This window comes from Pelophylax lessonae (assembly GCF_965119305.1).
Source record: "Pelophylax lessonae genome assembly, chromosome: 3".
Classification (NCBI taxonomy): Eukaryota; Metazoa; Chordata; class Amphibia; order Anura; family Ranidae; genus Pelophylax; species Pelophylax lessonae.
In genome coordinates this window covers 71636457-71650138 of record NC_138770.1, presented here as the reverse complement: position 1 = coordinate 71650138, position 13682 = coordinate 71636457, and the positions used below count along the sequence as shown (strand labels likewise).

The 13682-nt window shown below is 47.6% G+C and overlaps 1 protein-coding gene across 1 annotated transcript; it reads left to right on the top strand.

The window, feature by feature from the left end:
• Window positions 1-2232: 2232 nt before the first annotated feature.
• Window positions 2233-3150, top strand: LOC309550084 (olfactory receptor 13D1-like; the record flags this gene model as incomplete). The annotated part of the gene is made up of 1 exon (XM_082250546.1): window positions 2233-3150. One exon carries the CDS (start codon window positions 2233-2235, stop codon window positions 3148-3150), a length of 918 nt encoding a protein of 305 aa, XP_082106672.1.
• Between the last annotated feature and the right edge of the window lie 10532 nt (window positions 3151-13682).

The following is a 13682-nucleotide window of genomic DNA, read 5'->3' as shown; positions in this document are numbered from 1 at the left end:
CAACCTGGTACTAGCAAAGTGTACCTAATAAAGTGGCCAGTGAGTGTATAGAGAGGAAAGGAGTGAAGAGGAGAAATGTATTTAGACATTTTCTCTAAAATCTCTCATCAGATGTACTATTTTTATGATTATCTTATGACCCAAATGCATACCTTTTAGGTATGTGGTGTATTTACACAATATCCTTATGCTAGTACAACTTGGTCTTTGAACCTTTTGTAGTCTGTGGTTGATTTGAATTGACTCTATTCAGTTGTTTATTCAAATTGGTGTGGTGGTGTCAGGTCACCTGTGGCCAGGTGACAACTGCACCCTGTAGGAGGCAGGGGTGCAGCGCAAGGTAGTGAACCTGATAGCAGACTGCTGCGGATGGACCGGAACGTGAGCCCAAGATTCTCCTGGGGCGTGGAGTCTAAGACCCAGCAGGTGTTCACCAGAGCCTCTAGTGGTGAGGATGGACTTGGCTGCAGCTGGGCCCAGGTCGAGGTCCCTGGGGTCCCTCAGGTCACACTCTGTAGGGAGAGAAGGGAAGCAGCCACTCAGGACACACGGAATGGTGATGGCTAATCCAAGGTCAGGGTAACAGGCAGATGAGGGTAACCAAGGGACAGGCCAAAGGTCAGGATAACAGACAAACAGGAATAGTCAGAGACAAGCCAAAGTCGGTACACAGAAAGGTAGATCAAGCACACGGCAGACAGGAACTAACTAACAAGCACTGTTGAACAGCAAAGCAGACCTGCAGTGCACTGGTTAATATAGACTTCCTGTGATGACCTGGGGTGGGGCAGGAACAGGAAGGAGAGATGATAAAAAGGAACCAGAAGTGAAGTCTGGCCTCTAATACAGACATGAAGGAACAGGTAAGCTGCCAAACACTATTGCAAGTCCATGACAGGTGGATTATGGGCTTTTTAGGTGGGGGAGTTGTGGGGGCTGTGATGTAGGAGGCCTGTTTTGTTTGTGGTCTTGTGTGAGGTGGAGATGGAGGGGTGTGCATGCATGTGGTTCAATATGGATAATAGTGGATTCGGTGGTCTGTATTATTGGAGGGGTGCAGTGTGTGGGTGTGTGATCTTGCGGGTGGGGTGGGTGTAGAGGGTGATGTATATGTGTGATGTTTTTGGGGGGTTGGATGAGTGGGGTGTGTATGTGATGTATGTAGGGTGGGTGTGTTGTCTGTATGGATGCTCCTTTAGCTAGGGTGTTGGTGTGTTTATTGTGGAGCATACTTAGGGGTGGTCATATGCATATGGTTGTTGCTAGTGGATGTATCAATGGGGTTAGGTGCATACATGGGAGTGTGTGCATTTAAGGTTGGTCTTGTGAATTTTATGTTTAGTATGAGGTGATTTTCTCCTTGGGGTTAGGTATGGGGATATTGATTGAATTTAGTGAGAGATAGTTATGAGATTGGTAGTCATCTTGGACTTAGCCTTACATGAGATACATTAGGATTTGGTTTATTGTTTCATAGGTTGGAGATTTTAGTCAGTGTCATATGGTGAATACATCTTCTCTTCAGTGTTGGTGGGCTGGTTGGTTGCAGTCTCTGTCTCCTCCCTGTGTGATCCACTGCCTCCATTGCCGTCCCCTGCTTTTTGTGGGGTTTCTGGTCTGTGTATCACTTTGGGTGGCGGTCTTGTAGAGATTATGGGGTTCATGCATGCCCAGCACAACAAAACTGTGTGGTGTAATGTATTCTATGGTATGCAAAATGTCTATGTTTATGTATTCTGTGAGAATATCATGTTTTATGGTGATTTTTTAATTTTATAGATACTTCTGGGAGGTCCCTGAGGAAGCTATATTTATATTGTGAAAGGTGTTTGGTCTAAACCATCAGGAATATACAAGCATCCATTGTTATACCTTTGCATAACCCTTCTATGTTTTTAATGGAGGTTTGTTCAAACTATGGAAGCATCTATGATAATTTTGACCAGATCTTTTTATATTTATGTTTGTTGTAATAAAGTTATTCATTTTATGAACATTGTTACTGCCTTGAGTACAAATCCTTTAAAGACCCTATGTTTCTACTAGGGATGTTTCATTCCAATTTTGAGTTGACATTCATACATATTTATTTTATGTAAAACAGAGATAAAAGGTTTCTTGAATGGTCTTGTACCAGATAAGGAAAAATGGCAGCATGTACAGTATATTATCACATATGATGACTTTATAAGAACCAAAAATATTTCTTCATCACAGTTTGGAGTGATTAATATGTACACACAAAACCAAAGCACTGTCACAGAGTTCATTCTACTTGGACTCTCAGCGGATCCTTTAGTACAAGTTCTGTTGTTCCATATTTTCCTGGTAGTTTACATGACCACACTGGCTGGAAATCTCCTTCTCATTCTGGCTGTGAGGACTGACAAACGTTTGCACACCTCCATGTACATCTTCTTGTCTAGTCTCTCTTTCTTGGACATCTGCTACACTTCCTCCATTGTACCCAAAATGTTAGTAAATTTTCTTTCCCGAAAAAAGAGTATTTCATTCACTGGATGTGCTATCCAGTTCTGTGTTTCACTGATGATGGGACAAACTGAATGTCTGCTTCTGGCATTTATGGCCTATGACCGTTATGTGGCTATCTGCATCCCTCTGCATTACAATAGAGTCATGAACTCAGTTGTCTCTTTGTGTATGATCGCCATATCATGGTTGACTGGTTGTATCATTTCATTTATTGATACGTATTTTACATTCAGACTAACATTTTGTGGCCGTAACACCATCAACCACTTTTTCTGTGAGCTCCCTCTGTTGCTTCGGCTCTCTTGCAGTGACATTTCAGCAATCAACATCGTAAAACTGGTTAGCATGCCCATTGTGCTTTTCATCCCACTTTCACTAATCCTCATTTCATACATTCGAATCATAATTGCTGTCCTGACAATTAATTTGGGAAAAAGCAAAGCATTTTCCACATGTATTTCCCACCTTGTGGTGGTGGTCATTTTCTATGGATCGGCAATGTTTATGTATGGTAGACCTGAACATTTAGTCACAGGAGACACAGACAAACGAGTGTCAGTATTTTACACTGTGATCACCCCTACGCTGAACCCCTTGATCTATAGCTTGAGGAATAAAGATGTTCAGAAAGCCATGAGGAAGCTGATAAGAACTTAGAAGGATTTGCAGTTGTTTAAATTAGCTAGTTGAAGATACATTTGGTACAATGTTCTAAGCTCAGGTTCTCCCACGTTTTTGCTCATGATCAATCATTTTTATTAATGTTACCTCTGAAAAATGGAAATTTATTAGTTGTAGCATTATAAAAAGTATAAAGAAGTATCATGACCAAAGCTAAAGTCCAAACTTTGAAGAAGGACATAAAGTAGGTGCATGATTCTCTATTAGTGAAAAGGACTTTATACAAACATGTGTACAAGCCCTCAGATTTGGCTGTGGAATCAGACATACAAATGTTCCCATTTAGAAAGGTATCAGTCCCAATTGCATAAGATGTTTGTGGACTGGGGGACACCCAGGTATCGGTGGTAATTGTCCATTGGTTATAGCATCACATTTCATGATTACCATGTTTTACAGTTAGGAGTAGAGATAGGCTCGATGTTCGAGTCGAACATATGTTTGACACGAACATCGGGTGTTCGTTTGTTCAGGGAACAAATGGGCGCTCTGCAGGATGTTCGCCCGTAGACGAGCACTCCATAATGCACTGAAATCTCGCAGTGCATTGATTACTGATGATTGGCCAAAGCATGCACCAGACCTGTATGCTTTGGCCAATCACAGCACAATGTACTGTGAGAGCCATGTTTGGCCAAAGGCAGGGTGCCTTTGGCCAATCATGGCTCCTGGGATAAGTTCAGGCCCCACGCTATATAAGGCTGGTTACACAGCTGTTAGTGGATATTAGACAGGGTAGTCAGTTGATTGTGTGTTCAGTCAGTTTAGTGTAGTCAATGTAGTATAGTGCTGTGCTGTAAATCTAATGTTTCTCTTTCTGTGTCAGCAGTGGTTTCCTTTTTTGTGGTTTTCTTAATTTTTTTTTTCATTTTTTTTTTTGCAGCAGTAAAAAAATGCTCCACAGTTGCTGCACCCTTTTTTTCTTTACTAAAAAAAAAAAAAAAATTATAATAAAACCGTTTATAGTGCACCAAGCACAAAAGTATTGCACCCAAGCACCATATTTCCATCCCACACTCTATAGTGAAAGTTATAAAAATCCCCCCAAAAAATCCACATCATGTCCAAAATGCCAACAGACGCTCACAGGCCACTAAGAGAGGACAAGCAGCCTCTGTGTCTACAGTGAAAAGTGGTGGTCGCGGACATGGTGCATCCTCTGCAGGGGGGCACGCTTGTTCTTTTTTTCTGGTGCTGGCCGTGTTATTGAGCCAAAACATGCAGAAGAAGTGGATAACTAAGCTGTCCTCATCCTCCTTGTCCTCTGTCACCCAGGCTCTAGTTTGCCTTCCACCGCAGCTGCCAAAGCGGCCTATTCCACAGGCTCCTTGTCCATAGCTACTCCTTCCATAGCTCCACCATCATGCATGAAATAGTCACCTGAATTATTCGATCATAGTGTCAGTTACATGCTGCTGGAGCATGCGAGAATGCTCTGATGTTGGTTCTCAGGTTGAGGAAGGGAGTAACGTGAGCCTAAAAGAGGGGGTGCCAATGACAGATAGGAAACTAGCAGTCATGTTCCCCCAGATGCAGCATACTGCCAAGTTTGCTCCAGTGATGAGGAAGGAGGGAATGATGAGGTCACTCACTGTACTTGGGTGTCTGAGAGAATAGAGGAGGAAAGTGAGGTGGAAAAGACACAACTCCAATGATACAGGATGTCCTCCAGAACCCAGCTTAAGGGCAGCCACCCTACTGCATCAAACTACAGAGCTCCACAGGGGCAGGGAGCTGCTGGCTCTCTGCTGACTTCCAAAAGTTCATTGGTGTGAGATTTTTTCAACACATGTGAATCAGACTGCAGTGTTACTGTTTGCAATCTCTGTCTGAAGCAGATCAAGCATGGCCAGAACACCAGCCGCTTGGGCACCACATGCTTGACAAGACATATGATGACCTGCCATGCAGTCCATTGGCAACAGCAACTGTAAGACCCACGTCGTAAAAAATGCAGACTTCTCCTTGCTTCTCATCTAGGATCTCTACTCCTTCTATACCTAAAGTCTTCTCAAAAACCTGCACTGAGAGGGATGATGGTATAGCAATGGGTGCCAAAGCTACTTGTTGAAATTTCACAAATTTCGCTACCCCAGTTGCTGAGCCATGAATAAAAATACTGTCCCAGCCATCCACATGCTCATCGTGTAAATGCTAGCTTAGCCCAATGGCTAGCACTACAACTGATGCATTGTAAACTGGTAGACTCTGCCCCCTTTCGTGAATTTGCAGAATGTGCTGTATCACAGGCAGGTTCTAAAAAGAAATCTACTTTTACGTAAGGCCATTCCAGATCTGTACCATCATGTGAAAGGCAACGTTCTGGCTTAGTTGGACAGGGCGGTCAGCAGCAAGGTTCACATTACTGTTGAATCATGGTCCAGCAGGCATGGTAAAGGATGTCACATTTTCTTCACGGCGCACTGGGTAACTCTGCTGGCAGCTGGGAAGGATGCAGGATAGGGTTCAGTGCAGAAGCCTGTTCCACCACCATGCCTCCAAAAATCTGGTGGTGATTCTGCCACATCTGTCTGTTCCACCCCCTCCTCTTCTTCTTCCTTTATGGTCTCTTCTGCTGAATTGCCCACTAAATCAGCAGTGTTCGCTGAACACACGAACACCCCAGGTGCTCAGGGGGAAGTTTGCCTGCCGACGAGTGCCCCATAATGTACTGCACATTGGCAGTGAATTAAGTGTTTGTGATTGTCCAAAGCATGCACCTGACCTGTATGCTTTTGGCCAATCACAGCACAATGTCATGTCAGAGCCATGATTGCCCAAAGGCAGGGTGCCTTTAGAAAATCATGGCTCAGGGGATCAAGTCCACGCCTCACACTATATAAGGCTGCTGTTTACATGGCTGTCTGGTGTGTGACAATAGAGATTAGGCAGGTAATTAGTAGATAGTGTGTTTAGTCATTTTAGTGCAGTCAGTGTAGTGTACAGGCATACTCCACTTTTAAAATGTATAAATATGTTGTAGTCCTGGGTCCCCTCCCAGTGCTCCCCAAGTTTTGTTTCTCTGCCACTTATGGTTATGTTAAAGACAGGGAGCAGTGCCATGTCAAGCTGAGCAATATTTCCCATAGATGCCAATGTTAAAGACAGGGAGCAGTGCCCTGTCAAGCTGACCAAGATTTCCCATAGACGCCAATGAGCACTGAAAGCTAAAAATTGGTCTAGGCAGGAAATACAGGGTGAATGTACCCTGTGTTTTAAGTTAAGTGGAAACCCTATGACAGAATAAAAAAAAAAAAAAACATGTGGGGCCCCCCAAAATCTATACCAGGCCCTTTGAGTCTGGTATGGATTTTAGGGGAACTCCAGGCCAAAATGTAAAAAAAACAACGTGCCCCCCCCCCCCCAAAATTAATACCAGACCATTATCCGAGCATGCAGCCTGGCAGGCCAGGAAAGGGGGGGGGTGAGTGAGCGGACCCCCCCTCCTGAACCATACCAGGCCGCTTGCCCCCAACATGGGTAGGGTGCTTTTGGGTGCCCCCCCCAAAGCACCTTGTCCCCATGTTGATTGGGACAAGGACCTCTTCCCGACAACCCTGGGCTGTGGTTTTGAGGGTCTGCGGGTAGGTGGCTTATCAGAATCTGGAAGCCCCCTTTTAACAAGGGGGCCCCCAGATCTCGGCCTCCCCTATGTGAATGTGTATGGGTACAAAGAACCCCTTCCCATTCACCAAAGAAAGTGTAAAAAAAAGAAAAAAACACAGGAAACTGTTTTTTCTACTCGCTGGACCCGAAAAGCAGAAAAAAAAAAAAAAACCCTTCACCTCATCAGAGGCTACCTGCCATATGACCGATCTTTGGCTTTGACAGTTAATTTATAGGCAAGGGCCGGGGCCACCCAGCTACATCACCCAGTGGTTGTCGGGGTCCACAGGGGGGGCGGGATCTGGGGGCTTGCGGATTCTGATAAGCCCCCCACCTGTAGACCCTGACAACCACAGCCCAGGGTTGTCGGTAAGAGGCCCTTGTCTTCATCAATATAGGCATAAAGCACCCACCCCCCCATGTTGAGGGCATGTGGCTTGGTATGGTTAAGAAGGGAAGAACTCGCTCGCCCCCCCCCCTTTTCCTGACCGTCCAGGCTGCATGCTCAGATAAGGGTCTTGCATGGGTTTTGGGGGGACGCCATGCAATTTTTTTTTTTTTACATTTTAACATGTTTTTTCTTTTTTTTATCTGTATTGCAGGGAGCCGACAATACATTACAGCCACGAGCAAGTTTAAATGACATTTTTTTCCTTTAGAAATGTCAGTATTGCTGCAGCAGGTTCCATACATTGTACAGATGAGCCACTTTACAGGAACATTAAGGGGACCCCACCAGGCACAATATTTAAAGGAATTTTTCATTTCTATTGTTTCACTTTAAGCATCATTAAAATCACTGCTCCTGTAAAAACAATTGTTTAAAAAAAATAAAAATAAATGTTTGCATTGATACATGTCCCCCAGGGCAGTACCCAGGTCTCCATTCACTTTTTATGGCAATAACTTGCATATAAGCCTTTAAAATGAGGACTTTTTCATGTTCGTGTCCCATAGACTTTAAACTCCGCTCCGCACATGAAAAGCTACCTAGGTCTCTGTGAGGCACTGGTTACCAAACCCAGGTCCCCTAGTACACCTGGAGCTGTGGCAATCACATCCAGATCATGGCAAGGCACTCTGCCATTCCCCAGAAGCTTGCCATGACCAGGGCCATGAAGGCAAATGCAGCTACCAGTTACCAAGGGTATGTCCGGACCACCAGGCTTTGCCACCATAGGAGCAACACACTGCCAGAGGGACTCAACTGAGGCAACCATCAAACAAATCTCAGGCCAAGCAGGTGTCCCATATAAGGCACGTGAGGACCCATTAGCAGGTGGACACTTAGCCTTTGCAAAACAATCCAACTGAGCAGCTGGCATAGAGTCAGTAGAACCTGGCTGGGTGGTAGGGAGAAGATAATTAGGATCATAAAAGGTAGACGTGTCATTGGGCAGCAGACCTTCAGAGGCAGGCAGGTTGTTGGGCACAGGACAGAAGCCAGAGGCAGGCTGGGAATTGGGCACTGGCAACTTCAGTTGGGCATCAGGGCTTGGATCATCAGGCTGGGCAGCAGGGACCAGATCAGGCACTGGATCATCAGGCTGGGCAACGGGCACCGAATTATCAGGCTGGGCAGGGGGCGCCGGATCATCAGGCTGGGCAGAGGGCAGAGGCACATCAGGTAGATGCACTTTAGGCTAGGCAGCAGGTAGAGGCATGTCAGGCTGGGCAGCAGGCAGAGGCACATCAGGTACAGGCATGTCAGGCTGGGCAGCAGGCAGAGGCACATCAGGTAGAGGCATGTAAGGTTGGGTGGCAGGCAGAGCCACATCAGGCTGGACAGCAGGCAGAGGCACATTAGGTTGAGGCACATCAGGCTTGGCAGCAGGCAGAGGCACATTAGGCTGGGCAGTGGGCAGAGGCACATCAGGCTGGGCAGCAGGCAGAGGCACATCAGGCTGGGCAGCAGGCAGAGGCACATCCGGCTGTGCAGCAGGCAGAGGCACATCCGGCTGTGCAGCAGGCAGAGGCACATCCGGCTGTGCAGCAGGCAGAGGCACATCTGGCTGTGCAGCAGGCAGAGGCACATCAGGCTGGACAGTGGGAAGAATCACATCAGGCTGGGCAGCGGGCAGAGGCACATCAGACTGGGCAGCGGACAGAGGCACATCAGGCTGGGCAGAGGGCAGAAGCACATCAGACTGGGCAGCGGGCAGAGGCACATCAGGCTGGGCAGCGGACAGAGGCACATCAGGCTGGGCAGAGGGCAAAGGCACATCAGGCTGCGCAGCAGGCAGAGGCACATCAGGCTGGGGAGCAAATCATCTGGAAGCAGACTGGAGCAGATCGGTTGGCATGAAAGCAGACTGGGGCAGATCGGCTGGCATGTAAGCAGATTGGAGCAGATTGGCTGGCATTTTTGGTGTTGGCGGAGCCTCCCCACCGTAAGCCCAAAGAGCTGGTGTTGCAGAGGGCCAAAAAAATTTTATCTTTTCTAGTGGAAACTAAAATGAGGTTCTGTGAACCTAAACAGAACGAGAGGAGGGTTGGAGGGTGGCACCCTGGTCCAGGCTTAAACTGAGGCTCAGCTGCCACATCGCAATGATAGACTAGTCTACAAGGTCTGCATCAGGTGCATCAAAGCTTGATATCCATGACTGATTCATTTTAATGAATGTCAAATGGTCGACTGAGTCGGTGGAGAGTCTCGTTCGATGGTCTGTGACGAATCCTCCTGCTGCGCTGAATGCCCGTACTAATAGGACACTGGAAGCGGGGCAGGCTAACAACTCCATGGCATACTGGGCCAGTTCTGGCCAGTGGTCTAATCTTAAGACCCAGTATGCCAGTGGATCGGATTCGTCACATGAAAAGCCCTCTATGTCACTTTGTGCCCTGATGTAATCGTCCACCATGTGATGCAGACGCTATCGATGCGTTGTGGCAGCTGAGAGGCCTGGGCGGTGAGGACTAAAAAAAGACCAAAAGGCATCCGTCAACCGCATGCCTTCTCCAATGCTCCTCTCGTGACCCGCAGTAGAGTCCATGGTAGGTTGTCCCCGCCCCTGCACCCTACGGGAGTCGGGGAACATGTTCACCAGAATACTCTTGAGACTGTCCTCAAGGGATTTGATCCTGTGGACTCTCTGGGTGGATGGAAAAAGCTCAGAGACTTTTGACTTGTACCGGTGGTCAAGTAGGGTGGCCAACCAATAGTGGTCAGTCTCTTTATTGGCCTTGATTCTGGGGTCCTTTCGCAGGCTCTGAAGCATGATGTTTGCCATGCGTCGCAAATTTGCAAAGGCCTGAGAAGCTGACTCCTCGGGGTCACTCAAAACGACATGATCTTGAACGTGCTCCTCCTCCTCCCAGCCACATACTACTCCAAAGTGTCCTGAGGGAGTCAAACTAGGCCTTGCAGATTGCCGCATGTCTTCCTCCTCCTCCTCAAAGCCTGCAAAAGTTCCCGAAGAATCGTCCTCCTCCTCCTCCTCTTCCACCCCTGGATCCTGCTCGGGCCTCTGGGAGCTAGGCATAATGGGGTCAGGATAAAAGGGGCCTTGAGAGGCAAGGAAGTCCTCCTCTTCCTCCTGCTGCTCTGCCTCCAGTGCCCTGTCCATAATGCCACGCAGAGTGTGCTCCAACAAAAACAGTAGCGGTAGGGTGTCACTGATGCATGCGCTATCCCAGCTGACCATCCTTGTGGCCTCCTCAAATGGCGAGAGGACAGCGCATGCATCCTTAATCACAAGCCACTGCCGTGGCGAAAAAAAGCCCAGGTGCGCTGAGCCAGTGCTGGTGCCGTACTCGCAGATATATTAATTGAGGGCCCTCTGCTGCGTGTACAGGCGCTGCAGCATAGCCAGGGTGGAGTTCCAGCGGGTGGGCATGTCACAGACGAGGCGGTGTACCGGCAGGTGAAACTCGCGCTGCACTTCGGCCAAACGTGCAGTGGCACTGTACGACCGCCTGAAGTGACTGCACACCCTTCTTGCCATCCTTAGCACATCCTGCATTCCCGGGTACGAGTTCAAAAACCGCTGTACCACGAGATTCAGAACATTCGCCAGGCTTGGCACATGGGTCAACTTTCCCTGCCGAAGGGCGGCCAGGAGGTTTGACCAATCATCGGAAACCACCATTCCTGGCTGCAGCTGGCGTGTTGTCAACCACCTCTGGGCAAAGAATCTCAGGGGCAGTGTGCTGCCTGTCCCCTAGACCTACAAGCTGCAGCACTGCGTGACACCTTTAGGCCTGAGACATAGAAAAGCCCTTTGAACGCTTACGTGGTACCTCATCGTATTCAAAGGACCATTCTGAAGAGGAGGGCATGGAGGAGGATGAGGAGGAGGAGCAGGAGGGGGTAGAAGTGATCGATCTACCCGGATCAGCTACACCACCACCTGTTTGCAGACGTGGGGGAAATACTGGCTGCAGCACCGAGCCCTGGCCACAATCCCTTTCGCTGGCAAGCAGTGTCACACAATGAGCAGTGACAGAAATGTACTGTCTCTGCCCATGTTTGCTTTACCAAGTGTCAGCCGTCAGGTGTATCTTACGGCTGACTGACTTGGCCAGGGACGACACTACATTGCCTTCCACATGTTGGTATAGGGATGGCAGGGCCTTACGGGCAAAGTAATGCCGACTTGGCACCTGCAACTGTGGAACTGCACATTTTGCAAAGTTGCGGAAGGGAGCAGACTCTACCAGGTTAAATGGTAGGAGTTGCAGAGCCAGTAGTTTTGCCAAACTACTGTTTAGACGCTGGGCATGTGGGTGGCGGGGAGTATACTTTTTTTTCGTTCCAGTATGTGTGGAATCGAAATTTGTCGTCTAGATGTTACAGATGGTGGTGTGCTGGAGGTAGATGCGACTCTGTGTGCTACATCATCATCCCTGTCAGTGGAGGCTGCCAACAGGTGAAGAGTGACTATAGCAGGGACAGACTGATGTGCAGGTGGAGCACGAGGAGGAGCGCGAGAAGGACTAGGAGGCCGACTGACCGATCTTTGGCCCTTTTGCCTATTCTTCAAATGCTCCTGCTAACGGACCAAGTGGTGGTGGGTTGTCAAATGCCTGGTTAGGCAGCTTGTACCCAAGTGGTTGACCTTTTTGCCACGTTTTATTCCCTTATGACAAATCTTGCAGATCGCAACTGCTCGATCTGCATGAGCTCAAAAAAAGCCCAGCAAGAAGAGGTTTGTATAGTGGCCCGGGAGACAACAGGTGCGGCCTTAGATGGAGTGGGCCGTCTGCTCTCCCCTCTTGCTTGCTCTGTCTCCTCCTGAACCTCAGACCCAACATCAAACTCCATAAAGGACTGAGCATCAGGCAGGAGTAGATGGCCGACACTGTGGTCAAACAGCTCAGCTGACTCCTCTGCCATGTCTGAAGTTGGGTCTAAGGGAGGACTTGAGGTGGACATGAACTCATCTTTATTTGCTCTGCCAACTGCAGAAGACTGACCACTTTTCTCTGCCTGGGTCACTGTAGTTGCTGATGATGACGATGATGAGGGTTTGGTAATATAGTCCACCACCTCCTGTACGTACTGTGGACGTATAGCTTGGCCACTGCGGGAGAACAATCGAAATGGTGGCCTGGCTGAGGACTGACCACCACGTCTAGACCACCCTAGAAGCTGTGCCCCTTTCCGCAGCAGGGTCAAGTATGCCTTTCCTTGGTCTACCTGACATAGTTGTCACTGAGGCTTTATCAACTGTGCGATGTGAAAATCACCTGCAAGATGCACACTGCTATGCGACCCAAAGTTGTCGCTAAATAAAGCAGATTTGTGTGATGCAGAGTAGCAAAGCCTTTTGCAGTGGACTTAATGCTTACAACAAGAACAGGCGTTAACTTGTCACTGAGGCTTTATCAACTGTGCGATGTGAAAATCACCTGCAAGACGCACACAACTATGTGACCCAAAGTTGTCGCTAAATACAGCAGATGTGTGTATCGCTGCAATGTATTTTGCACAATAGCTGACTAGCAAGCACGTATACCTGCTGTAGATATATCAGCAGTGCAACGTGCTCACTAGACGGAACCCTGACACTTAAAACTATCCCTACAAAAACTAGATTATTGAATCTAACAGGTATATAGTACCCTAACTACACTGCATATCCCTTGCCTCACACTAAAAGAACAGCTTCATACAGCAGAAGATAATTTCTAACTGACACTTTCCCTTTAAATTATTTTTTTTTTTTCTAACTCAAACAGCACAATCGCTGTATTTCTAACTACACTGACAATCTTTCTGTAAGCTGACTGCTCTTCTGCTGATCTGGAGCTTTACAAGCAATTGGCTATGCAGCAAACATTGTTTAACACAGCAGGAGCAACACAAATGCTTCCAGTCTCTTCCAAAGCCTCTGTATTACAGTGCTAGAGGTTAGGCAGGGCTATGTTATATACTGGGGGGCGTATTCACTCCTGATTGGCCTCTGGTCCCCGTAGTCACTCCAATCACGTTCCTAGCAGACTCCTGCCCCCTCGTTGGCTTTTACTGACGTTTCTGGGCCAATCACTGGCTTTTAAATCACACTTCCTGTCCCATTGCATTTTGGGTTTTTCGGGTGACCCGGATTCCGAACTTTTACTGCAAAAAGTTCAGAATTCGGCCGAATTTCGAACACCCAATGTTCGTGTCGAACCGATGGTTGATCCGAACTGTTCGATCATCCCTAATGATCACCACGTGGGCCATCACCACTGTGAGAATTGGACTCTTACTGGAACAGATAGACCCTGTTACTTGTGACTTTCCCTGTTACTTGTGACTTTTAATATGAAACTTGATATTACGTCCATAAATCAATTCATAATTCTATGTAGAATGTGTAGTTCTACGTTGAATAAGCAATCAGTGCTCTTAATAACCACACATGTTAGTCCGTGCTTCCACTAGTGCTCCCCCTTCAGATCCTCACTCACCAGACAAT